Below are 25,649 nucleotides of genomic sequence, written 5' to 3'. Positions count from 1 at the left end.
CTTCCCCCCCCCTCGCCGGGCCGCGGCAATGGCTGCGCAGGGCTCCCGTCGGCTCCTGGAGCCGTGGCAACGGTGGCACCCTCCCCCGTCGGCTCCCCGGGCCGCGGCAATGGCGGTGCCCCCCCCCCGTCCTCCCCGAACAGCGGCAATGGCGGCGCCCCCCCCCCCCTCCTCCCCTGGGTTGTGGCAGAGGAGGAAAGAGAGCTCTCCCGCCTCTCTCCCCGCCCCCCGTGCTGCCTGCAGGGAGCCAGGGCAACACGGTAACACTGTAACAATTGCGAAATGCCGGCTTTTACTGGCAGGTGCTTGGCTCGGCACTCTGGTTGGCACGTCTGGGGTTGTAAATGTCAGAAAATTATTCACATATTAGCCGCCCCCGACTATTAGCCGCACTTCCGGGTTTCCACCAAAATTTTTGTCAAATTGCTGCGGCTTGTATTCGTGAAATTACTGTACACACAGTGGGATACAGCTTGGGGTACAGTTCCATAGTCAGTTGCTCAGTTGCAACGGCAACTCAAGTTCACAGCAGCCCTTTTTCACTCTGTCGCCTTCCTGTGCTGTTTTTTTACAGTTGTTCTTGGTTTTACTCCCACCTGGGGGGCACAGGAACTGGCCACAAAAAAATGACCAGAGGAATTTCATTGTCTGTGAAGAACACAGAGCAGGGAAATGCTTCAAGTAAGCAAAGAAAAGACTATCTCTTGGTTCACCAACGATTCTTGAAATAAAAACATCAGCAAATCGAAGTCAATATTCATTTCCTTAAATGTCCTGTTTCTGAAATACTATAATACTTCTCTAGAATCGTTATTACTTTGTAGGCAGAAGCAGAAGTCTTCCTTTCATAGATATTAGTGTTTCTTAAAAGTATACTTTTACAATTCCATAATGCATATTTCTGAAAAAAAAACGATTACAAGTCAAATTTCACATCTAAATGAAAAGTCGTAGCTCATATCTGGTAAGATAACTTTATAATGACTAGTGGTATTTTTTGTTTTCTTGAGAACTAAAGGCGAGTATAATGAAGGTGGGAAGGCCTGCAGCTTCAGTCAGATCCATCCAGAATAGTGCAGACAAGTGCAGGCCTGTGGCATATTGTGATAGAAACTTACAGTAAAATCATTCCCTTCTGTCATAAATAAACCCCAAAAACAACACCCAGCCCACATTTTAAATACAGCACCTTTTCCAAAAGTGTAACACTTGGCACTACTTACAAGTTACTGAACATTATATGGAAATGGACTCAGGGTATCCCTGTTCACTAAACTCTAACATGAAGAGTGAGCCCTGAATAAAATACATTATGCAGCCATTCTTCTCATGTTTATTTTCATGTTCTGCCATAACTTGAAAGCATTACCAATTGTATTGCTAAAACATGCAAACAGAGAAACCAACACTTAAGTTAGACCAAACTGTAAAGACAGGAGTTCATACAAAAGAGAACATCCTTTTCCCACACTGCAGGGCCAGGCAGGTGAGAGAAGATTACTGCTACAAGTCATGTTTAAGAGCTCAGACTCTTCATTCACAAGACATCGGAGATTAAATATTGATTTTACATTATAGCTATTCATTATCACTAGGAACACTCACTACTTTTAGCTAAATTGTAGCCAGTAATTTGATTAGTCATAACCCACAATGAAGACCAAATTACACCAAAAAAAGCCTGCAGTAAGTTTTATAACATCTCTGCAACATCATGCTGCTTCTTTTAAATACTTAGCTACAGTTTATGAAAGCTTGGCATATTGAATGTAGGATGTACTTCAGCTACACCTCCTATGGCCTGTCCAGTATTAAAAATGTGAGCTAGAGACATTTCTTTCTACACAAGTTTCTCTCGTATTCCCTAAAATTGGACGCCTTTTTCCCCACCTTTTCATAAGCATGAAGAAACATGAGAAATGATGTTTGGTTCACCAGCATTCCCTCTCAGTTGAAACTTCATTTGTAAATACACTATGAAAAAGCCAAAACTTACATCTGGCATTGCCTATATTCAAACACTTGTCAGAAAAAACTTGTTAAGTTCCATCTCTGCTTCTATAGCATCTATATGCCATTCAGATAGCAAGAAACATCATGGTGGGTTTCTACGATAGTCACAAGCATGCACAAGCAAGATGCACAGAACTAGTTTTAGAGGTAACTAAGCATAAGTTGTTCTTTGAAAATATCCTGGCATTTTCTCCTCCACTAGGTAGAAAAAAAAATGGGCCCAAATCTGTAATAAAACAGATGAAAGTTCTTTGCTTCAAAGACCAGATTCTTTGCAGTGCCCTGGTTTCTCTCTTGTAAAGTATAAACTAGATCCTACTGTCTTGTCAGCTGCAATCACTTTCTCCAGTTACAGGTGAGGCCAGGATCAATGTCAGTCAGCAGAACCTACACACTCACCACCTTTGCACCCCATGGTGTCAAAACAGGGAGTTTTGGGCAAACCACAGAAAGGACTCAAAATGCTGCTGCACTGCACAAGGTAAGACCTTGCATCATTGCTGAGATATCTCTTTCCTTGTCTAACCCCAAACATGGCATTATTCCACAGCAAGCAGCACACTTGGATCAATACTTCCTCAAATTAGCAGCAAGTAACACTTTGTAAATGCATTTTGAAGTGCACCCTTACTGACTGCAGCACAAACAAGCATGAGGTATGACTTTCATGCAGAATTCATCCAAGCAGCAGGTTTTTGATAAGCAACTTATCCTGACCTGAGAACACAGCTAAAGGAGACCTGCTAAAATATTAAACACAGCTGTTGAGAGAGGGCAACACAGGGAACAGGGTAAAGCATCTAGTACACAGATGCAGTTACCAACAACTCCTAATCCTGACAGGCTGTGTGCGCTAGAAAACAGGTTTGCATCTTGGAACATTATGTAACAAAATTGGTGATAAGCCATAAAAAAAAGTCTTGCTCTTAATCTTGTTAATAAATCCTTACTTCCAGGAAAGAGCTGTAGTGCCCTATATGTTTTAATCTTGTTTTATAAGTCAAAGCACTAGCAAAATAATGTATTTAGATGCAGCTATGATTCTGATGAATCATTCCTTGCACCCAAAAATAATTTTAGACATATGAGTGCTAAATTCATGACAGCTCAGCAGAACCTTGCACTGGAGAAGTGTGCAGCTGTTTTAACATGGGAATAACAAAGAGCAACTCTCTCAGAGTAGTAAACTGCTCTAAGACCTTTTATCACAGGGAGAGAATATATCTGTCAGGACAACCCAGGAAGCAGAACAGCAACCATCTGCTCAAATAAAAAAATTTCAAAAGTCAGAGTAATGGGCTTCCCCCATACTGTTCATCAGAGTGAAGGGCAGGAAGACTGAAATCACTTCAAGCAATTAAAGTATTGATCAACAAGTTCATCTGCTGAAACTATGAAACTTTAAAAAATGAGACCAATCTCCTGTTCCTTCCTCACTAGGAAAACAGCTATAAAATGGCTTGGCTTGGAGGCGAGGAGAAGAGGGAAGACAGACAGGAGGGGTTTTTTGCTTGGTTTTTGTTTGGTTTAAGGTATTTGGTACAAGCCTGCCACAGGAAGGAGGAACAAGAACCAATAAGTAAAATCAACAGATAGCTACCCAAATGTCTGTCCTGGCATTTTGCCAGCTTGATATGACTCACACTGACAATATTTTGATTAACAAGCTTTGGAAGGAGTTCAATATTTTATCCACTACAAGACCCATGACACATACTGTAAAAACACTGAAGTCTACTGCGGTTTGACAAGAAAGTATAAAAGTGGCTTCTGGGTTTTGTCAGGTATGAGAATTTGTTTCTTCAGAATCTTCTTAACAGGCCTACTCATGCTACAATAAGATATACTGCAAAAGGAGCAAAAAGAAGAAAGCAGGCAAAAGCAATTTAAACCATTTCATAATCTTCTACACAAGGCTCTGTTGTAATCTCTTATTCATTCTTTGGCTAAAAAAGTAATTAGAACAACCAGAGTAGAGAGGGTCCTCCTTTGAGCACAGACATCTCATTTTTTCTGCAAATAAATCACTTCTGGAAAACTGATCACAAATCACTGAATTTGTCTTTATTACAACTGAAAACGTGATTGTATAAATAAAGGTAGCAAAGCTGATATTCAGCAACCCAGCTATGAAAGACACATCAAGCAGGCCATGGGGATGTTTCTGCCTGTGGGAAACAGTTCTCAACACTTCCCATGTGCTGCTCCAGCAAACCTCACACAAGTATATTAAGCCGCTGAAGTGATCACATATCCATGTGGTACGAGAAGGACACTAGTCTTTCTTTGTAAATATGTTTTCTCAGGTGATTTAACAGCAGTGGTTTAAACAAAAGAGACCCATGCTGCCTGCAAAGAAGCATTTTTCATCCCTGTCCAGTGCAACTTTTACCGCTAAAATATCAATATGCAAAAGGCTGATTCTGCATTCACTATGGTGATAGAAACTCTTCATAGCCAATGATTATAGAAAGCCAGCTTAGGTCACTCCAACCATGGCCTCCTAAGGTAAAGTAGGTGCTGACAGGTAAAGCATCTGCTCTGTTTACAGGTGATCAGCACTGAGCCCTTTCTATGCCTGAACCCTTCTGCCCTTCTAATTTTTCTCCCTTGGCACTCACTCTGAATGTTAAGTTCAGAATCAAAACAGCCATTTTTCAACCTGTCCACATGGCTAAAACATAATGGACCAGGAACATCTACCATAATAAGATGATCCATCAAATATTTTCTGTGAAATTATAATTTCACTCATTCAAAACACCTTGAGTTCTCAGCATTCCTGACCTAAAATAAATAGATACACATACACATGGATACATACATTTAAAAATACAGTAGTAACTGTAAAAACAAAATCAAAGGGGGACTTGATTTTGCCCACAGTGGATGAGAATAAACAGTGGCATATTTAGACAGGCTTGAAAACTGAATAAGCAAGCAACAAATAAAAGACAACAAACACTTTTACACATCTGTTTACGCATAAAGGCCTACCTCACAAATGAGCATTTGGGCTTGGAAACTCTTACTAGCTCTCCTCTGTCATTTCTTTAAAAAAAAATACTAAAAAAAGAGAACACAGTCCCTACCAAACTGTAGATATGACAAAAATGTTATGCACACCAAAATATTAGATATTTAAACCTCAACACAGTCCAGTCTTCTCCACTGCTGACCTTCTGCAGCTGCATGTAGTCTGAAATTCAAGATTAAGAAATCTGTACATGAGGAAACAAATCATTATCATGTCCAGTCAAGTTCCTAAAAAAACCATTTATGATTCTTAGTGTCCCAGGGGCCCAGAGAGACCTGCAGAGCTTCAGTGCCAGAAGGGAGGTACATAAGGTTGTCCTGAACATATAAACCAAGAAACTCAAACCAATCACCTTCCTATTTATGCCAGATCTGCCTTGTTTGTCTACTTCAACTGATTCACAGTAAATTCAGCCCATCCATTTGCAAGTCTGTGTTTTAATTTTAGCCACAATGACTCTGAGTGATTACACTAATGCTGGGGCTAATAAAAATGTAACACTACTGCCAAAGACCAAAACGAACACATAATCAAAATAGAAAGATAATGGGTGAATAAGTGACAACAGTAAATATTATTAATCTCAAATCAGGTTGAAAGCCATAGCAAAAAAAGAAACTAAAACGATATGAAGCAGTAAGGAATAACGCCCCAACCACTCTACTCACTAAACATGTACACATTTATCTTATTGTTATCTTACCGGTTGTAGCCAACTAATTTTTTTCAAAAAATGTACAAGATCAAAATGTCTGATAACAGTAGGAGATAAAGTTCTGAGAAAGACTTAAATTAGAGAACCACTGCAAAAATCCTCACTGCAGAGAAATTCAAAACAGTTTTGCAGCAGAAAATGCAGACCACCAGTATGGCTTTTCTCCATACATTATGACATTTTGTTTAGAGAATATGAAAAAATAAATTAGCATGTAAAAGCAGCAATATTATAAAAAATATTGGAATGTTAAGTCTAAAAAATTTGTCATTTTACTTTAGCACCTTAGAAACATTTATTAGAAGTAAAGATAAGCTTCACTTCTTGTAGTATGCTAGTTAACTGTTCAGCTGCCACTAGAAAAGCAAAATTGAAGCTATCAATTACACACAGTTTTTTTAGCTTTCATTACTCTCCTGATGTAGTGGATAATGGATAGTGGAAATCTGTCATATACTCCCTTAAGTATTTCTTGATCTTTAGAAATAATTGTTACCAATGAGAATAATAGAGAGAGAGATATGTGAAAGAGCTACTTAAATCTTGGTGGAGAAAAGCATCCAAAAATAAATCTATGATATGAAGAATTATACAGAAACCCTATTTTAAGAAAGTACCACATGCAAAAGCTTCAACAGTTCCATTTAAAGTCTAATGCTGCTACCTCAAATTATAGGAATAAAAAAAAAGAAATGTAAAACGATACCTTCAGATATGGCTTGGTTTTGAATTTGTTAAAAGAATTCTAGAAGTCTAACATATAATATATATATATATACATGCCAGCTTTTTTATCTTAGAAAAGCCTTACAGAGTTTCACTTCTAAAGCAAAAGTGCATGGTAAAGTTCGCCAGTTGATAACATTCCAAATACAAACACAATAGAGCCAAGAACATCAAAGCAGATCTAATCTTATTTCTTACAGGTTGAAAAATCTAATCTATAGCAAGATCATATAATTTTCTTATATATTTTCAATCACATAGCAAGACAAAAAGATATGCCGCTAACCAAGCAACCAAAACCAATCAGACGAGCCTGATTTTAAAAAGAAAAAAAAAATCATAGCTTTCAAGTCAGAAGTAAGTTTTGAACTGCACTGGCAATTTTTAGTGTCATTAAAATTACTTAAATTCATATCTAAACTATCAGCTGAATTTCAGAACATTTCCTTTGTCAGTACAGCCCATTATTTGCAGCACTTTAACATAGCTTAACACTTGTAAAAGGCATAACTTTGCAAGAATAAAAAAGTCATATATAATTGAAATATACATATTCATACATAAGGTGAATTGTATCCACGTGTTTCTCCTACCTTCCCAGTGTTTTACCTGTCTTCTCAAACAGTTTTCTATTTGTGAAATTAAGTGTTATGGAAATTAGGTGTAATTAAAAACTTCAGTAGCAAAATGGTCAAACACAAACACCAGCAAAAATTTTACCTATCCAGGCTTTCCAGTCAATTTTCTGTGTGCATGCCTTTCATCCTTCCCCCTCCTCCTCCCACTATGGATCTATGGTATAGACCAGGCAAGATGCCCCAGCACTTCCTAGCTGTGGTACGCTTCCTCCAGTAAGATACAACCAGTCACAGTATAAAAAGCCAGACTCAGCTCCCACACTCACCGCCCTTTAGCTGTTTCTAGAATCTCTTGGCTATGTAGTGAAAAATTACCAAAGTAATCAGAAAAAAACATGGTACAACAAACAGCCAAAAAAAATTTTTGTGTGCCATCCTCATGCAGTTTTTTCTCCCTGCAGCAAGCTTGCACTCCCAACCCAAGCAAGAACTTGCACAGCATGCTAAAATCGTATTAGGCCTATGCTGCAACATTCATTTCTTGCTCCTAATACTCCAGGTGAGACAGGATTCCTCTCAGTTTCTATTGCACATAGTATATATGCCCGGTTTTCTGTTGATTTCAGTCATCTTCCTGCTCTGTTGACTTCAGTTTGATACTAAATTAAAAAGAAACATGATGATGCCTGAAATACAAGTAGCACATAAAGAGAATGTGCATTTTCCAACCATAGAAAGAAACTTCAGAGCATTCTGGATAATAAATAATGATGTATTTAAAGAAGGGAATAAAAAAGTCAGGCATAATAATCCAAGGAAATATTGCTGAAACTAGAAATATTGTATCTATCAATTCAGGTCTCTATCTGTAGTCCCCTTGTCACATACCAAATTTCCTCAGCTACCCTGCCAACAAGTTCCATCTGTTTTCTTCTGGATTATTTCTGCTAGTGATAATTTTGTACACAGACTACTGAAAGCAGAGTTACCTCAATACAATGGATAACATATCCCATTAACTGTTTTGGGGGAAAGAGATGGGTTGAACTTCTTCGCTTTCAGGTGCTTGCATGTAGATAAAGTTTCTGAATAAAGAAAAGGAACTGACTACAGTAGGAAAAAAAAATTCTCTTAATATAAACTTCTGCTTTTGCTACATCAAACACTACTTAGCCTCTACCCAGGAGATACACAGAGGTGATTTAGAGACCATTGCTGTGGTTTAATCTAGGATAGACTAAATGCAAAAATTAATTACTACTACTACTACCACTCAGTAATTGAATTCATGTGGAAGAGTTTGAACATTTCTTGCCTCTATGACAGGAATTATTATTATTGCGTAGAACACCACAAAAAAGCTGTATTCTCTGGTTTCCTCTAAAGTCAGTTTGCAACAATCAAAATAGACCAATATTTTTAATCCTGTTTTTACCCTTACCTCAGCCTTTCTTCTTCTTTCTTACGAAGGCTGAAATCTCGCTGAACCACCTGGAGCACATGCTCTGCTTCTTCATCAGTCAAGCCAGAGAGGTCCAGTTTTCTCCCCATTATGCACTGGCTCCTGGATATGAATAACTATAAGGAATATCTGAAATCAGAAATAGAAAATAAAATAGAAAAATAAATTGAAAGCATTCATAGTTTTCACAAACATGTGGAGATCAAAGGCACAAAAAGAAAGTTGCTGCCATAAACATCAGAAAACAGTTGAATTTTTTTGGCTGGAAAACGCCTTTTACACTAAGTCCAACCATTAACTCAGCACTGCCAAGTCCACCTCTAAACCATCTCCCTAAGTACCACACCTGCATATCTTTTAAATACCTCCAGGAGCAGCAATTCAACCACTTCCTTGGGCAATCTGTTCCAATGTTTGACAACCCTTTCAGTGAAGGAATTGCTCCTAAAATCCAACCTAAACTTCACTCGTACAACTGGAAGGATTCATTTCAGAATTATTTTGCAGGTTCCATGTACTGAAAGCAATCACTCCCCACTTAAATATAAATGAAAAAGATAAATTATTTGGGATAATAAGAGACGTTGAGGACAGACCTCAGTGTTGCTTTCAAAAAGGAACACATTTAACTCAGGTCAAATCAGGTTAAGACATTTTTTAAGATTTTGCAGTGCAAGCTCTGCCACTGTATGAACAAGAGAACATACTCTGATGCAACACTCAAAAATGTTTTATACTATCAACTAAGAAATCAGGAATTATTTTAAAGCATCATTTCAAAAGGCAAGCATATAAATTCTAAATGTGTTTCCCAAAGTAACTGGAAAGATTTAGATGTCATTATCTATATTTAGATGTCACCACTATATCATAATTTCCCATATTTGGAAGAGAAAAAGTAGTAGTTAAAATTATGTGTGAATTGAAGCTACTATAAATTTTGAACTAGAGCTTGGTCCATTAAGTTTCAGTAATGAAATTTGTCCTAATTTATTTTCTCATGACTTTTACTCATTTCATTGGAGTCTAGTAAATTCAGCTCTCAGTATTAACTTGTGCCATTTGATTTATGCAATTATTTGGGGAATCATAGAGGTGTCCATCTCTACACTGTGTTACAGTTTCAGAAGCATGAGACAGTTTTTGCATCAGCTAACAGCCGTTACCAGCTCCCAGGAATGTATATAACAACCATGAACACACTATAGTTCTTACACTGTATAGAAGAGACAAGTGTTATTGCCTCTTCATCCATGGTGAGTGGCAAGGGAATGACACTATGTAAAGCATCCAAGTTGGTTCTGGTTCAAAAAAACCCCACCTCTAAGGAAAACTGCTACAGCATACAATTAAGTGTTCCAAGTACTACTGCAAGTAGAAAAAAAAAATCAGCTTTATTTTCTAAACATTTCATTTGCTACTCAGATAATGATGTGGGATGTAGTTGGGCTTTGAGGTTTTTTTGTTAATTTGGTGGGGGTTTTTAAATACAATATTTACCTCACTACAATCATCTGATTACCATTCTGCAAACAAGAAAAACACAAACAAAGAAGGAGGGCACTGCTTATTTTTTCTGTTTCGGTTTGACTATCCATGAAGTCTAGAATAAAACCCTTGTTCAAGAAAAGAACACTTCACCAAAACCAAGCAGATGGTATACAATCTTAGGTGAAATCAAGATGACAAGATCCCTCCAACAAGATACATGCTCACCATACAGCTGAAAAAAAAGTCACAATGTTCTGGTTTGACTCTGAATCTACTAAGGAAGATGACAGTGAGTATTCAATAAAGGTTATAAAAATGTACTTCTAAGAAAAATTACCCTGATCTGTGTAGAAGCAAAGTGCCAAAGAAAGAAAGGACTGTATGTGGTCTTCATTAATCTCACTTGCAAGACCGAGAATATATTGGCTAAAACATAGCGAGGAACAACTGGTAAGATTTTTCTGCAATGCCAAACAGGTGCATAAATCTCCTCTAAATTTTCAGCAAATATTAAGATTTTTCTCTGTCCTTTCACCTACAGTCCGTATACCAAAACCTCACTGAGCATTGGTAAAGAAAAGGTGAAGGATTTGCTGAGGTAACGCATAAGTTGCAGCTCAAAGACAGAGCATGAAGTGCCCTGGGACACATCCTTGCCTTCAGGCTTTGGGATACCTGCTCAGCTCTTCCTGCACAAAGCAGTCAAGTGCAAAGGTGCCTCTGACTTTCTAAAAGCATAGAGGGGCTTCACTACAGGAAGGCCAACATCCATGGGGAAGTAAGCAGGACTTTTCCAAGTAACTTTTTTCTCCCACATACACTTAAGGGTAAAATAAAGGATACACATAAAGCAATTCCTGGAGCCAGTAGAGACACCTTTATGCTAGGACTACAATCTTCTGAGACACAAGATGATGAAGGCAACTGGAATTTCATCTTTGATTTCCTAGTATCTTAAGCATCAAGTTAACAACTGTAACTAACATTTTCATAATAAGTTCTCCCTTCAGGTCTTCATCAAAATCCCTTTGGAAATGGTGTAAACATCAGTAATGTTTTTTCACACATGCAAGCTGGTCCATCAGTAAAAAAATTATCCCTTTGATTCAGCTGCCAGTGCTGATTGTGGCCATGTATTAGAAGGGGGAAATTTACCCCAAAATTTGGGAATAATTGAGCAGCTGCATCACCTCTGATTGTCTCGGGTTGGCAAAGACTTCATTTCAAGTATAGAGGCTTCAAAATCACAAGCAACTTTAACTTTTGACTTTCATGTGGTTTAGTTCTCTACGGTATTCTTAGTCTTTGCATTCCAATATTGCATTAACCTCTAAGGAACTCTGTGTTTTCCCAGGAAATAATTTTTCATCACATTACTGAATCACCTCTGATCTGGGACTATCACAGCAGTTTATAAATATTCATAAACAATTCTCAAATGTCCTTTCTGTGGTAGATCCAGATTATGCATTTTGGAAATACACAATGACAAGTCCTCTAGAGGAAATGTAACAAGTTACACTTAAAACTAGCTTAAAACACACAAAATAGCTTCTCAGCCTAAAATAACTTCTGGCCTCAATTAAAATAACTTGCATGAGACTCTTCAAATGATTGCATTCATGAGTACTTCTTTGGTAAATCTCAAACTGAATACAAATTCTAAGATCCCACAGACTTTACAAGGAATAGTATAACTCCCTAGAAAACTTTTGCTGAACAAATTAACACACTGTAACAAGAAAGCCTAGGCTTACAAGACACGATTGGGTATTGACTTATACTCTAATCTTAACACTTCTTACAGTTCATTTTTAAAACTTCCACACTGAAAACATTTCTTGAATTTAACCTTAAAAACAAAACCAAACCCCAGCAAAAACAAAAACAAGCAAATGAAATGTTTTTCAAGAACTGCAAGCAATGCATGATTTTAACACAGACGAGGGCATCAACGCAAGAAACAAGGTCAAATAGTGCATTCCTACTCACCCATATGACAGCTAAGCTCTTTGGACTTGGAGTCTTAGCAGATGATTAGCATTATTTGGAGGGTGGGGAGAAAAAAAAATTTGGGCTAAGTGCCAACTAACATTTAAGACAGATTCTCTGCTTGACAAAGAACCACATTATAAAGTTAATTATGCAAGTGGTCACACTGAATATTGTACAACACAGACTTCTTAGTTTTATGCTTAGCAAAGCAATCAGTTCTAGTGAGGCTGCATCTGGAGTCCTGTGCCCAGTTTGGACTTCCCCAGAACAAGAAAGTACTTATGGTCACAATAACGGTTAAGGGACTGGAGCATCTTTCACAGGCAGTGATGCCAGGAGCACTAGTACTGCTCAGCCTAGAGAAGACTTGGGGGGTATATACAGTGGGTATCTGGAAGAGAACTCTCCAAACAAGAATATCCTATAATTCTTTCTGTTTCTGAGTACATTTTTAATCAAGATTTCACTGGTTTCCACAGCACTGTATATGTTTTGCTCTAAAATGCTTTGAGGTGCACTGATTAAATGTAGTACCTGAGGAACCTAGACCACCAACTCCTTCAACCCAGTTATTTGCAATTGAAATTTTCTATTCACAATACCTTTCTTCCACATAGTCTCAGATTTAGAGTCACCAAACTCCTCACCAGAGCTTTTCTACTCTGTTCTGCAACTCTACCACTTCCGTAGCTTCCAAGTAGATATACAAGAAGAAACCTACTAGTAATTATATCTTTGATTCTGTCACCAACTAGCTCATATTTCCTTCCTTCATCAGTCCATCAGGACCCAAATAATACTGCTCAATCTTTCTTGTCATTCTTTTCAGAATTCTTTTAGTGCCACAAGAAATTCCTTGTATAATCATACTGGTGAACATTTTTCCCTTTAAAATCATACAAGATAGTCACCTTTTTAATACAAAGAGGATGACAAGCACTTTGTCACCAATAGAGCTCCTTAACCACCCCTTGTATTTTAAAAAGTTTTGTTTACTGAATTGTCAAAAAAAAGTTGCCACATTGCCCACATGAGGTCATTATGATAATTTTTAATGCAAATGCCACAATATTTAACACATAAATTACATAATGTCATATGCTTCATTTGACAAATATAAAGTGGCAAAAAAAAGGTCTGAATAGTGCTTTGAGTTATGTCAACACACTTGAACAATACAGGTTTTAGCAGTAACCCAACATGTAAAAACCATCACTGTCCAAAGTAATTTCTACTACAGTTAGCACATCATTAAGTCTGAAATGAGACATAATTAACACTGGCCACAAATTTGTTAATCTTTTTTAACTCCAAGAATGTCTAGAAGCTTGGGTTAAAAAAAACAGAGTATTCTTCTCTTAACACTCAAAATGAACAAATGTCTCAAAATAAGAAAAGGGAAAATATACTCATCAGAAATAAAAGGCCACCTCTTTGACTGAAAAATTAAATACAACCCACCTGGCTTCAACACAGGACTTGTATCTGTATTTTAAATGAGATGTAAGACAAAGATCTCAAAGAGGATGTTATTCTTTGTACCCACATTGATTTTACTGAGTTTTACTGCACATATTTCCCAGTCTTTAACCAAAGCAAAAAAAGTATCTTGCTTTCAGCCTTGAACTAATTTTATGGGAGATTTGCAAGCAGCAAACAGCTGACAAGCTTCTGAGAAAAGTTACAGTAATTTCATGACTATAAGGCGCACCCTTTTGACTAAAATTTTGGCCTCAACCCAGAAGTGCGCCTTATAGTCCGGTGCACTTTATATAATGTACAAAGTTGCGAAATTTGCCACACCGGAAGTGGGAGCTGCAAGGGGGGACAGCGCAGCGGGAGCGCCGAGCCACGCGGGGGGGGCAGGGAGCCACTGGCCCCAGCCTGGCTGGAGCGGTGAGGCTGGGGCTGGGGCTGGGAGCCGCTGGCCTCAGCCCAGCTGGAGCAGGGTGGGGAGGCAGGGAGCCGGTGGCCCCGGCCTGGCCGAAGTGGCGAGGTGGGTGGCTCCCAGCCTGGCAGGAGCGGCCGGACCGGCAGGAGCGGAACGTGGGGAGGGAGGCGGGCGGCCCCGGCTGCCGCGCAGGGAGGGAGGGAGGGAGCCAGTGGCCACCCTGAGCCAACTCGGAAGTGCAAGCTGCGGCGGCGCCACAGCAGCCCTGAGCCGCCCTGGACTGCGGGCAGCCCCTGTTACTTATTCGTTACTTTGTTGCACATGGCGCAGCTCCTCACTGCAAAAAAAAAAGTGCACCTTATAGTCCGGTGTGCCTTATATAATAGTTGTGAAATCACTGTACATTTGTTTCTCTGGGGAGTGTTAGGGCTAAAGCAGCAGGTTTTAAAACCTGAAGTTCATTCAGCTCCTTCAGGGAGAAATGTTCCTTATTAACGCAGGTTATTACAATCATTGTATATACATTTGTCTAAAAGATTGCTGGAACATACCATAATGGGTGAAACTGTAAACCTTACAGGTCAAAGGTTAGTACTGCATGGTTTTAAATTTTAAGTAATTTAGGAAATAAACACTCTTCTTGCTTCTATATTTTATTTTATTTTAAGTATTGAATATGAAATAGCAGAATGTCCTGGTGACAGCTGGAAGATTATAGAGTCCATTTTCTTCTTAGTAGCTGGTACAGCACTGTGGTGTTAAACCATGTCACAGAATTAAAAATCTTAGTGAACTGACATTCCATTCAAGAAAGAATGGCATATGTCTCATCTAAGCATAGTACTCTCCTAAAGGCAGAACACAGCATATAAATGTGTTTCTAAAAAAAAAAAACCTATTTTATTTAAAGAGGAAAAAAAAATTAGAAAATACTCAAGATTGCACTGTAAGATCTAATTTCTGTCACCTACCTCTAATGGTTCAAAAAAAGTCATATTAAAAAAGAGAAGTTGTATAACAACTGATGATCACTTTATACTTATGTATTAGGCCTACAACTTATACACAAGTACAAATCCCATTGGAAATTCAAAATGTGATACAAAAGCTAAATTGACGGACCAGAATAATCTTCTCACTTGTAAAACTGAACTAGAGTAAAGTCTTACCAAAAATTTGTCCCCGCAGCTGCTAGAGATCACAGATTATCTGGCATATACTGATTTCATATATTTCATATGCAAGTGGATTTCTAGTTAGCATATATTCTCATTTTACTTCAGTCTCCTCTTCCATTGTTTATGCTGAATTTAGGCAAAACATGTTCAGCTCTATTTTCTCTATTTGGTAGCAACTGTGTTATGGAAGAGTGCGTAAAGATGATGGGTCTGACAGTATTCTATGTGAGACTGACTATCACTCTTCCAGAAATGAAGAAGACAGCTTGGAGAAAAAGAAAAAATTGGAGCAGTAATGTGCTGACATGCAATTGTATCTTGAATGATTTGCCTCTTCTCCATGTGCCTTCAATCTAAAGCATGAAATTCAGCTCATTACTGTAATGGATTGTTAACCAACTCCAGAGTGAATCATCACAGGCCAGCAAGAAAGCCAGCATGTGCACTTGGAGAATGCATCTGATCCCAAAGACTCCAACACAATCAGAAATTTGCACTTCTGTAAAAAAGACTGCAGGAGCTACCCTTTGAATGCCTAACCTGCAAAGTGGGGCTCAGAGCTTAATTTTAAGTGCCCAGACTCCCTGAACAGAGAAATCAGCACCCACTGAACTGAGCTACGCCTCTTCCACCTTTGCATCAAAACACAGACCAGAACACATCTGGCAAATCAGGCTTCACACTGTACTTGCTAAGCTTGAGCCAGCATGAAGAGAATACTAAACAAAAAGCTCATTTGTTCTATCTTTCCCTTCAGCATTAGCTCAAGAAAGAGGATGCAAAAATACATTCATCCACCTGTGCTGCATTACACATGCCACAGCCTTCTCCTCAGACACCTGTAGTCCCAACGTTTCACAAGCAAAGGCCATCAAACGAGCCATACTGATTGAAGGGAGATGAAAGAAACACTGAATACTTCATGGTTCCTTCAAAGAATTGCTGGGTTTCTCTCTCATTCTAAGAGGCAGGCAGAGAAGTGAGCGCTCACTTCACCAGTGTAAATACACATAAATACCGGTCTAGTACTGGCACTCAGAAAAACTCAGGTCCGGTGCCATATTAAGTCTGGGAAGGCTCAATTATTGATCTCCCTCCTTGTGGAGGAAAACCGAGAGAAGCCCTCATCAATGCCTGTAAATAACTGAAGGGAGGAGAGGGGTCCAAGACGATGTTTCCTCTCAATGGTGCCAAGCAATAGGACAATAGGCAAAGAGCAGAAACTGATGCACAGGAAGTTCCACCTGAACATGAAGAAGAGCTTCTTCAAGCAGGTGACCATACACTAGAACAGGTTGCCCAGATGGGTGGTGGTGTCTCCCTCACCAGGAATACTCAAAAATAACTGGAGGCAATCCTGTGCCATGCGCTCTAGGATGGCCCAGTTTGAGCAGATAGAACACATAGTCCCTTACAACTTGACCCATTCTGGATATTACTCTGCAGATTCCTATTTCAGGTGCCAACTTCCTGTTTTCCTGTTTGACCTGAAGCAACTGAATGATACAGAAGGTCCCCTGCCATACAAACTGTGGAGCAGCACATGATAAGTATGTGTATCAAAGTTAAATGCCTTACCCAGTACTACAGCAGTCACTATTTGTTAGAAATTATGCCTTGGGTTTTAGCTTTTATACTTTTTAACTAGAGAAGAGCCTCCTACAGATAACATTCAAGAAACTAACCAAGAAAATAGGTCCACTAAGGTAAGTTTTTCAACTTCAAAATGCCAAAGTATCACTATTGAGTTAAGTGGTGATAAGGCTTCTCATCTGAGTTATTAAGATCTTTAATATGAAAAAAAAAACCACTGAGAGAAAAGGTGAAGCTTTTGTGAAAAGTCAAACAGCAGCACTACACATTTTGCATCTGTATTTAATTCTGCATTTCAATAATACAAGCAAAGGAGTTATGAAAAATTAAGAAACTCCTCATAACTTGAAAGCCATATTGTGATTAATCCATGCAAGCTACAAAAGTAAACTATTAAGTGTGGATTGCTTGACTGCTACCAAAACATCCATAACATAAAATCTAACCAATATGCAAACATACCACAGCCTAACTTAAAATACCCTACACAGTAAAATGGATTTCTTCTCCTTCAGTATCTGTTGCACTAATTGATATCCCTCATCCCTCTTATGAAATACCACCCATGAACACATAATTAAGATTTATTCAAGAACTAAACTTTCTGAGAGAATCTTCCTGCAGGACTAGAAGAAGGACAAAAGTTCTATGTTTAGAGGTAAGAAAATGCTTCCAACAGCAATTGCCACTATGAGGCAGTATTCTCTAGTGCTGCCAGATGTGAAAACAAATTTAATACAGTAAATCACTGTTAATTCAAACCACTGACAGGAAACCCCACTGCAAATTACTGAATTTTACAGATTAGCAAGTAAATTAACAGAATAAAAAGCTAAAATAAATTCCTAAGACTATGCCTTCCACATTCACAGTGACATTTGCAAAATACTTCTAACCCTGATTTATCCTCAAAGAAGCAAGAATCATAAGATATACAACAATGAAGTGACATGTATAAAGTCACATGTCCCATTTCACTGAGACTTTGTGACGAGCTGTAGTTGACTGACACACAACGTGTGCACTGTAAAAAGGGTTTCAGTAGCAGGTTGTCTTTGGTTTGTTTAGATAACCATTTGTCAAGTGGCATAAAACAAGAGTAAAATACAGCCAGAGCTGTAGAAAGCTTCTAAAAACCAAAGTGCTGGGTTAATCTGTCAGGTGGGGGAGTTAATGGATTCGTTTGTTGACACTGGGACCTACTCCAAACTGTGCTCATAAGAGGTCCTGCTTTGGACCAGAGTTCAGCTGATATTTTTATATTGACACTGCATGGAGATAACCTGAGCCTAGGCCAATAGAAACAAATGTGAAGTTCTGGATCATAAGTTTATACAAATAAGGTATGCTTATATTCAAGCATAATACATGGTCAGTCACTTTCTGGAGTTCAAAGGCCAACCTCAGTGTCAGGTTTTGACTTCTGTTTCACTGATATTTGGATCCAAACTGCAGCAGTATCACAGCTCCTTCAGCTTGAACTACAGAAACAGTTCATCTTACAGATTCAGGAAATCATCCAGCTAGCACAGACACCTTTTTGAGTTGCAGTGAACTTATTTGAACAGCATAATCAAGTTAAGCCACCATCACCTTTAGGAACTAACTACAGCCCCTCACTTAACCATGTGTGGAACCCAAATCCACAGTATTTCCAATGATTTTCCTCTTTTGGACCTGTGATACTACCTTGGAGCAGGAACATGAAACCTCATCACTAAATACTAGAAAAGAAGTGGGAGATGGAATGATAAGACTTACCTTGCTCTAGAGGTGAACTGCTTTCTTCTCATTTGGGACACAATTCATAGTTTCTGTGCTTACAGTGATCAACACATGGTCAATTTCTGTCACTGACGTTTATATCAAGACCAGCTGATATAGTGAAAAACAATATCACTTTTTTGAATCCCCCCCAAAGCTCTTTTTGAAACTTGATGGTGCTCCAAATCACACACTGTGATTTAACTTAAATCCATGTCATGGTCTGACAAACAAATGTCAAAGCACTTATGACAGCTAGATGCAAGTGCTGAGATAACTTCCAGAAAGGTACAGCAAGCACTTCTTGGGATATCTCTGAGGGGCAAAAGGATCAGTTCTTGTGAGAGGGGGAAAAAAGGAATCAATTTCTTTCAAGATTAACAATGGTTAGAAAAATAGGTACATCTCTGAAATTCAAGGTATTTCAGTCAGTGCTAGTTGCATCTCTGTCAACCGCACTTAAATAATACACTACACATCCACGCTGTAGCAATTAATCTTGATGGCACAAACCAGTACTTTTCTTTTTGGACTACACTGGGACACAAAATCCTGTTTCTACATCTCAAAAGGACCAGAAGAAAGCCCCATTAAAAATATATTTTGTCCCACAAGTAATGCCTAGTAAGCAAAGAAGCTCTTATATTAGTTTCAGAAGAGATAAAACTCATCACAAGAGCAGAACAGAAAGTTTATTCCACTAGTTATAAACGTATTTTGCTCTCAAGAAAGAAAACAACAGTTTACGTACTGTCTTCCTCTAAGAGCAGAGAATTGGTTTACAACAGCAGAACCACCGATCATTCTGCATGGAGACAAGTGGAGGGTGCTGGGGAAGGGATTGCTTAGTTATTAAAAAATCCCAAAAATTTCAGGCTGTTGCCTGGGTTCAAGACTCATTAAAGACAGTGGGAATGTCATAAACTTTACTAGCCTTTGAATGAGACTATGCTTCAGACTGCTATCACAAGAAGATACTGCATTTCACTTTCTACAGAAAATTACCTCAGCACCCTTTAAACAGACTTAGTCCAGAAACTATGGCTGCCCCATTTATTCTTCTTCATTAGTAAGCAGCACATTTTGCAAGGAAGAGTCCAGAGCCCAGAAGGAGCAGAACTTGGGTGTTCAGCAAGAGGACAGGATAGAGTTGCCTGCCTGCCAGTCAACGCCAGCAAAACACAAGAAAACTACTGAATTGATTACCATGAGCCAACGGGGACAATACTATTGAAAGTGTTTCATCAAGATTAATCTCCACAGTAGTCAGCTCCACCCCCATGGGTGATGTTTTGTCTGGAGGTATCCTTTGCCTTGAAGAATGTATACTTCAGTTCCTGTGGTAATGCTTTATATCTTAAAACAACCAGTAGATAGTAATAACTCCAATAATCTCAATACCAAACATCAATATTAGTTTTTCCTTTTATGATCATCAATGGATCAAAAGGTAAATGAAGCATAAAGGTAATAAAAAGTAACAATAGATTTTGTTTCTTTTACCCAGTTCTGGGGCTAATTGTTCAGTAAAAACTTGCTAGATTAGATATTTTACTAGTAGAACACTCTTTGAAAATATATGTGCTGGTGAAATTTAATGCATATTGGCCTGGAAATGTATTGTGTTAGTATTCTCTGAATATGCATAACATAAAAATCTCTCATTATTGCAATAGGCTGATATTAGCTTCTGACCAGTGAAGCCACTGCAGTTTTTATACCCTCTTCATCTATTATAAAGCTCCTAAGGTGATTTATTAAACTGCTTTCCACTACAGGGTGCTTTATTTATTTATCTTCAGGACACAGAATTCCAAGCATAATGTTTATTTATAGAAAATGAAGTTTAAAAAAAATACAGTGTGGCATTTTTCTACAAGATTTTAAAAAAAAAAGGCAAAAAAAAGCATGTTTTAACTGAAAGTTAAATAACAAACACATCATAATGACTAGCCTACCATATGAGTGACAGAACTTACTGGTGTATCAGGCACATATGGAAGGTTTTCCTCTTAGGTTTCTGTAAATTCACAAAATTTCAGATACAGGCATCTTTGACCAATCTCACAAAGATGCTCAACACTTGACCACTGCTTGAAATCTTGTCAAATTACACTGTATTTAGCCCATCTGTAAAATTGCCTGGTTTTATCATAAAGGTGAAGCTTATTTGGTAAATTGAAGAATAGTGTAGTGTGCTTTTGTGCTTTACCAAAATACAGCAGTCATCTTCCTCATCCTTTAAGCCCTAAAAGCTTCTTCTGAAAGTAAGCTGCTATAAATCTCTGAGTATAAGAAACTTGGAGCTGTTTTATTCTCTGGTTGTCAGTGGTTCACAGGTAAGCCAGAAGCCTTTATTATCTCTCTATCTATCTAAAAAAATAACCTACCTGAATCCAAAAGGAAGGTGAATAAAGAATTCCACGGGAAGGCAGCATTAATCCACTCAAACAATTAAATGGGTTTTCTCAATGAGAAAAGCTGTCCCTGTGGTTTTCATGGAATTATATTCAGCTAGTCTCTTTCAACTTGTCCAGTTTTCCAAGGGCAAGTTAAGGTGGTTTACACTGCCAAACCACAGTTTCCAGTCTTACAACAATAGGGTATGTTAATGTTGGCAGCAATACAAAGGAGTCACATTTTCATACCAATGTACTGTTTATGAACAATAGTGCACTTTAGCCTTTCTTCATCATCACCCATGCATACTTTGGGGATTTTTGTTTTTCCTTTATTTAAATACAATCCGTTCAAGTGTTTTGTTTACTGCAAGCATGAAGTGAGAAAGGTGAATTCCTACTGTGTTCATACACTCGGGTACTCTCTACGTAATGCACTCAGTTGTATTCATCAGGTTAGGGTGGAAGCAAGAAACCAACTCAGGAAAATAAATGAAAGTTCTAACTCAGTTTTCTAGATCCAGACAGCACTGGTTCAGATGAAGACAAAAAAAGCATTATGCTGCCTGAAAGGACAATATTATGTCATTTGAATAGGCAGCAGGTCCAAGAGGCAAATCCTGTCACAGGGTGCAGTGCTCTAAGTATGTCTTACCTCTGTGAGGGCTACCACGGTGGGACTGACTTGTGTGCATTCTCACCACTGGCAATTAAGGTACCACAGGTATTGAAAATGCCACTCCCCGGGTTCTAACTGCATTGTACTGAGTTTCCTGACAAACTCTCCAGGAAGGCTACACAAGAGCTAAGTGCCTTTTTAGATGCTTGGGCTTAAGGCATCAGTAAATATGCTCTGATACAATCCGATACCTGAGAAATGATGGGTAAGGCAGTAGCCTGAGGGGCTACGTGTAAGATACACTATCTTCTGCTTTTTGCACAGCTCTGTTCATTTTCCAAAGGTAGAATTAGCCGCAAACGCTACTGTTGGACGTTTAACAGCAGAGGCTTAGTCGTCTCGACACAGTTTACAGAGAGTAGCTATCACCATAAATAAGCAACTATAAAAACCTGTCCAGTTTGATGACAGGTCCACCAAAATCAGAAAGATGTCCGGTAATATGAGAACTAGACTAACTATCCCTCCATTCTCTCCCTCTAGCCTTCCAGAAAAGGTTTACAAGAGGAATGACTAAAAGCCTTTATTGCTAAAATCTTTGCTCTGCCTATTCTAAAAAACTCCTGGCTCCATAGCAAGGCAGCTACCCGCATTTTTAAAAATGCAGGAAACAATCAAAAGGTAGGTACGAGGCAAAAAGCATAATTTGTTAAAATAGATTGCTAGTTACAGTTAATGTCCCTGCAAAGACGCTTGAGGAGAGACACACACACATGTTATAAGGCATTTTGCAATCTAATTCTGTTACGCCTGCCTGAAACATAACACAAATCCCAGCACAACGCAGGCTCCTACTTAATTTGATTCCCTAAGAAAAGTCAGTCTGAGCCATATGGTATTTTCCTCAGCAGTTACGATAAACTGACCTTGATACTAGCAAAATGCACATTGCTTCTGTCTGAGGCATAAATTACAAGCGTAGCGTGGCGGGATGCTCCCATGAAACGGGGACAGCGGCAGCGCCACGCTGAAACCCTCCTCGGGCTCCCGGGGAAGTTAATCAAGAGTTAAACACTCCAGTGATAACGATTATGATGATGCACTGCAGTGACAGCGCTCCAACAACCACGCGGTCAGCAGAACACCACGAAGCTGCTCAGACATCTGTCCGCTAATTAAAGCGCAGCCTAATGCCGCGCTGCCGCGGAGGAGCGGTCCGCCTCGCCCCGAACGCGGCGGAGGGCGGCGGCCCCTCGGCCACCAGCGCGCCTCGACACCCGGCCCCGCCCGAGCCCTCCCCAGCGCCGCGGGGCCCCTGGCACGAGCCCGGCCGGCCCCGACGGGCGCTGCGGCCCCGCATCTCGGCCCCGCCGCAGGCCGCCCCACGGCGCCGGCCGGCCCCGCGCTGCCGCGGCAGGGGGACCCCAGCCCAGCCCAGCCGGAGCCGGCCGTACTCACCCCCGGCCAAGTGCGAGGGCTGCACCACAATGGCAGGCGGGCGGGAAGTGCCTCGGGCTGGGGCACGGGCAGAGCCTCCGCCGGCGGCTGCGCCCCGTCGCTCATGCACAGCGGGGTCTGCGGCCGCCCCGCGCCGGCCCCCGGCCACCACCTGCGCGGAGCCGCCGGGCACAGGTGCCCCGGTCCCGCTCCGCTCCGCACCGGCCGGCGCAAGGCGAGAGCCGCTGTCTCCTCCTCCTGCTGCTGCTGGTTCTGCCGCCGCTGCAGCTGCTGTCGCTGTCGTCGCCGCCGCCTTCAGCCCTCCCCGCCTCGCCGGACGTGCCACCGAGTGCTGCCGCGCTGCCGGCGGCGGCAGCTCCCGCCGCGCACCGGCACCTGCCCGGGCGCTGCCGCCAATCGCCGGGAAGGGGCCGGGCGGGGGCGGTGCGCACCTCCGCGCTCCCCCCGCATCCATCCCCAAAGCTGCGCCCCCGACAGGCGAGATGCGGGCTCCCGGCGTGTGCCCCGGGGCCGCCCGCCGCTGTCATACCCGCTGGCCGGCGGGGTGACCTGCGGCCCGTCCGCCACCTCAGCCCCAGCTGGCCAGGCGAGGCAGGGAGAGGCACAGGTGCTGCCGGGCAGTGCCTGTCTGGGCCCTGCCGTGCTGCGGGCCGCCCGTGGCGGGTGTCTAGCAAAGGAAAAAAGAGGCTGGTTGTTGGGAACGGGCGAGAATTCCATCCATATGGATGCGGCGCACCGGGCAGTCATAAGGAAGGTGCGGCCTGGTCAGTCATTCAGCTCATCTGTGAGTCACCGCTGTAACGTGGAAGCGCTTTTTAATGTCCTGAATCACTCCAGATTGTATTGTAATTACTAATTACTTTTCCCTTGGTATTATTTTTTTCTCCCCTTTTATTTTCCCCCCATGCTTGCTTAACTTAATTTTTAAATAGCTGCAGCTATTCACTGCAAGGTATGGATTTATTTGATCCCAGCTGAAGTGCTTTGTCAAGACAGATGAATTCAATAAATTTTGGCAGGTTTTCAAAGAAAATATTATCTGGGAGAGTATTTTTGTTTACACAGATTTCACGGTATTACACATAAACTGGTTTAGCAAATGTTTACCTCTATCCTAACCTAGACTTGCCTGTGTTAGTAAAATGGGTGCCACTCTGTGAGGCAAACATCACATTCATTTTAAATGTGTGTGCAAAAAACAAACAAACAAAAACAAACAACTTTAGGAACTACTCTGCATCAAACATCATTTTGAATTTCAGAATGCATCTATAGGTAAATGCATGTCTGTGTTTCCCAAACAGAAGCAACTTCTTATTCCTTTAAATAAAAACAAGAAAAAGAAGCAGTCATTTTCAGCAGTAGCATTTTTTCAAGAGCAACATGACATGACAACAAATCAGGGATTGACTTAAACAACAGGCCATACATTGCCTGTATTACAAGAGTAATCAAAATCACACTTGAGAACTTTTAATAATTGAAAAACCATCTGAATAGAAACCCCACTCCAGTCTTCCAGCTGAAACACTGGAAGAATAATGTTTTAAAGTCAGTCACCAATATCAATAATTCTATAATGCTTATGATTATACAACCATGAGGTCAAAGAGATAAAACTCTTTGAGATCCTACCTCTCACACTCAAGCTACTAAGCTAACATTGAGTCCAAGAGTAATGTCTTGCCCTTGCCTCAACATTCCGCAATTAGGTACACAGAGAGTTTTTTCCTTTCAAGGTAATATTTCACATTCTTCTCCACTGGGGATAAAGTGTTGGACTCGAGGCTCTTTCATTCCACATCAGTACAATAATCAATATGTTTTTACATGTTTACATGTAAATCAGTATATTTTTACATGTTTACATTTATGTGTTTTTACTGCAACAGTACTCCATAGGGAATGTATTAGTTTGTGGCACAGCTAAGCCAGCCACTACAACTGACAGAGTGCCACTAAAAGAGGGGAAAGGGAACAATCCAAAAGTGAAGAAATCCTGTAATCACCTTGTGGATACTGTGCTGGACTTCTCTGTTTGACTGTATCCCCACCCTACTTGTTGGATGCTCTATTTGTCCTCATCTACAGGTTTTGGTGTCTCACTTGGAGAGAAATCAACTTCTCTTTGCATCTGTAGAAAGTATTTTTGATGGATACCATTCATAGTAATAAAAAAAGACAACAAATTAAAAAAAACCCCAAACCTGCATAAAATCTCTTTTTCACCCCTATAGGCCAAATCATAAGGGATAAATGGAGACATGCCACACTTTCCCTGGAATCACATGAGACACAGCCATTGACTAATTAAAATAAGTATATAAATAAGCAAGTGAAATAAACAGAAGCCTAAGGAAGAGAAACTATCCAGCCAAAGACAAGTCCCTAATTGGTGGCATGGGAATTTTTACCCCAAGAGCTGCACACACCCAAGCACCTTCCCATCCAGTGTCTGACAGTTGCAGAGCGGAGCAGGGCACTAAGAGGTGCAAGGGATACTGGCAGGAGTGAGCGGTCACCAGGGAAAGAAAACTGCCCTGCATGCTTGTGTCACATCCTACAGCTCTGAAATTCCCAATTCTCCATATATTCACAACAGTTAGGATAAACTACAGACCATGCTATCTTTCAGTGATAATAATCTCAGTGTGCAGAGAAACAAAAAAGAAGTCAGACCCAGGGAAGGCATCTGTAGTAACAGTAACCATGTTGGTATTTGGTGCTGAT

The 25,649-nt window shown here is 40.2% G+C and overlaps 1 protein-coding gene across 6 annotated transcripts in view; it reads right to left on the bottom strand.

The window, feature by feature from the left end:
• The window catches only part of LOC116996886 (myosin VIIA and Rab interacting protein), a 242,886-nt gene that overhangs the window by 204,845 nt on the left and 12,392 nt on the right, over positions 1-25,649 (bottom strand). For 5 of the 6 annotated variants that reach the window (XM_033060921.1, XM_033060939.1, XM_033060950.1 and 2 more), the window contains exons 1-2: positions 22,920-23,271; positions 8,511-8,660 (exon numbers count right to left, since the gene is read on the bottom strand). In XM_033060921.1, coding sequence (XP_032916812.1) covers positions 8,511-8,620 — 110 coding nt within the window. In that variant the 5' untranslated portion in view covers positions 8,621-8,660; positions 22,920-23,271. Of the gene's footprint in view, positions 1-8,510; positions 8,661-22,919; positions 23,272-25,649 lie in introns of those variants that run through there. The other variant, XM_033060928.2, reaches the window with a different exon arrangement.

Source organism: Catharus ustulatus, chromosome 1, assembly GCF_009819885.2.
Source record: "Catharus ustulatus isolate bCatUst1 chromosome 1, bCatUst1.pri.v2, whole genome shotgun sequence".
Taxonomy (NCBI): Eukaryota; Metazoa; Chordata; class Aves; order Passeriformes; family Turdidae; genus Catharus; species Catharus ustulatus.
This window is presented reverse-complemented; position numbering and strand designations above follow the sequence as displayed.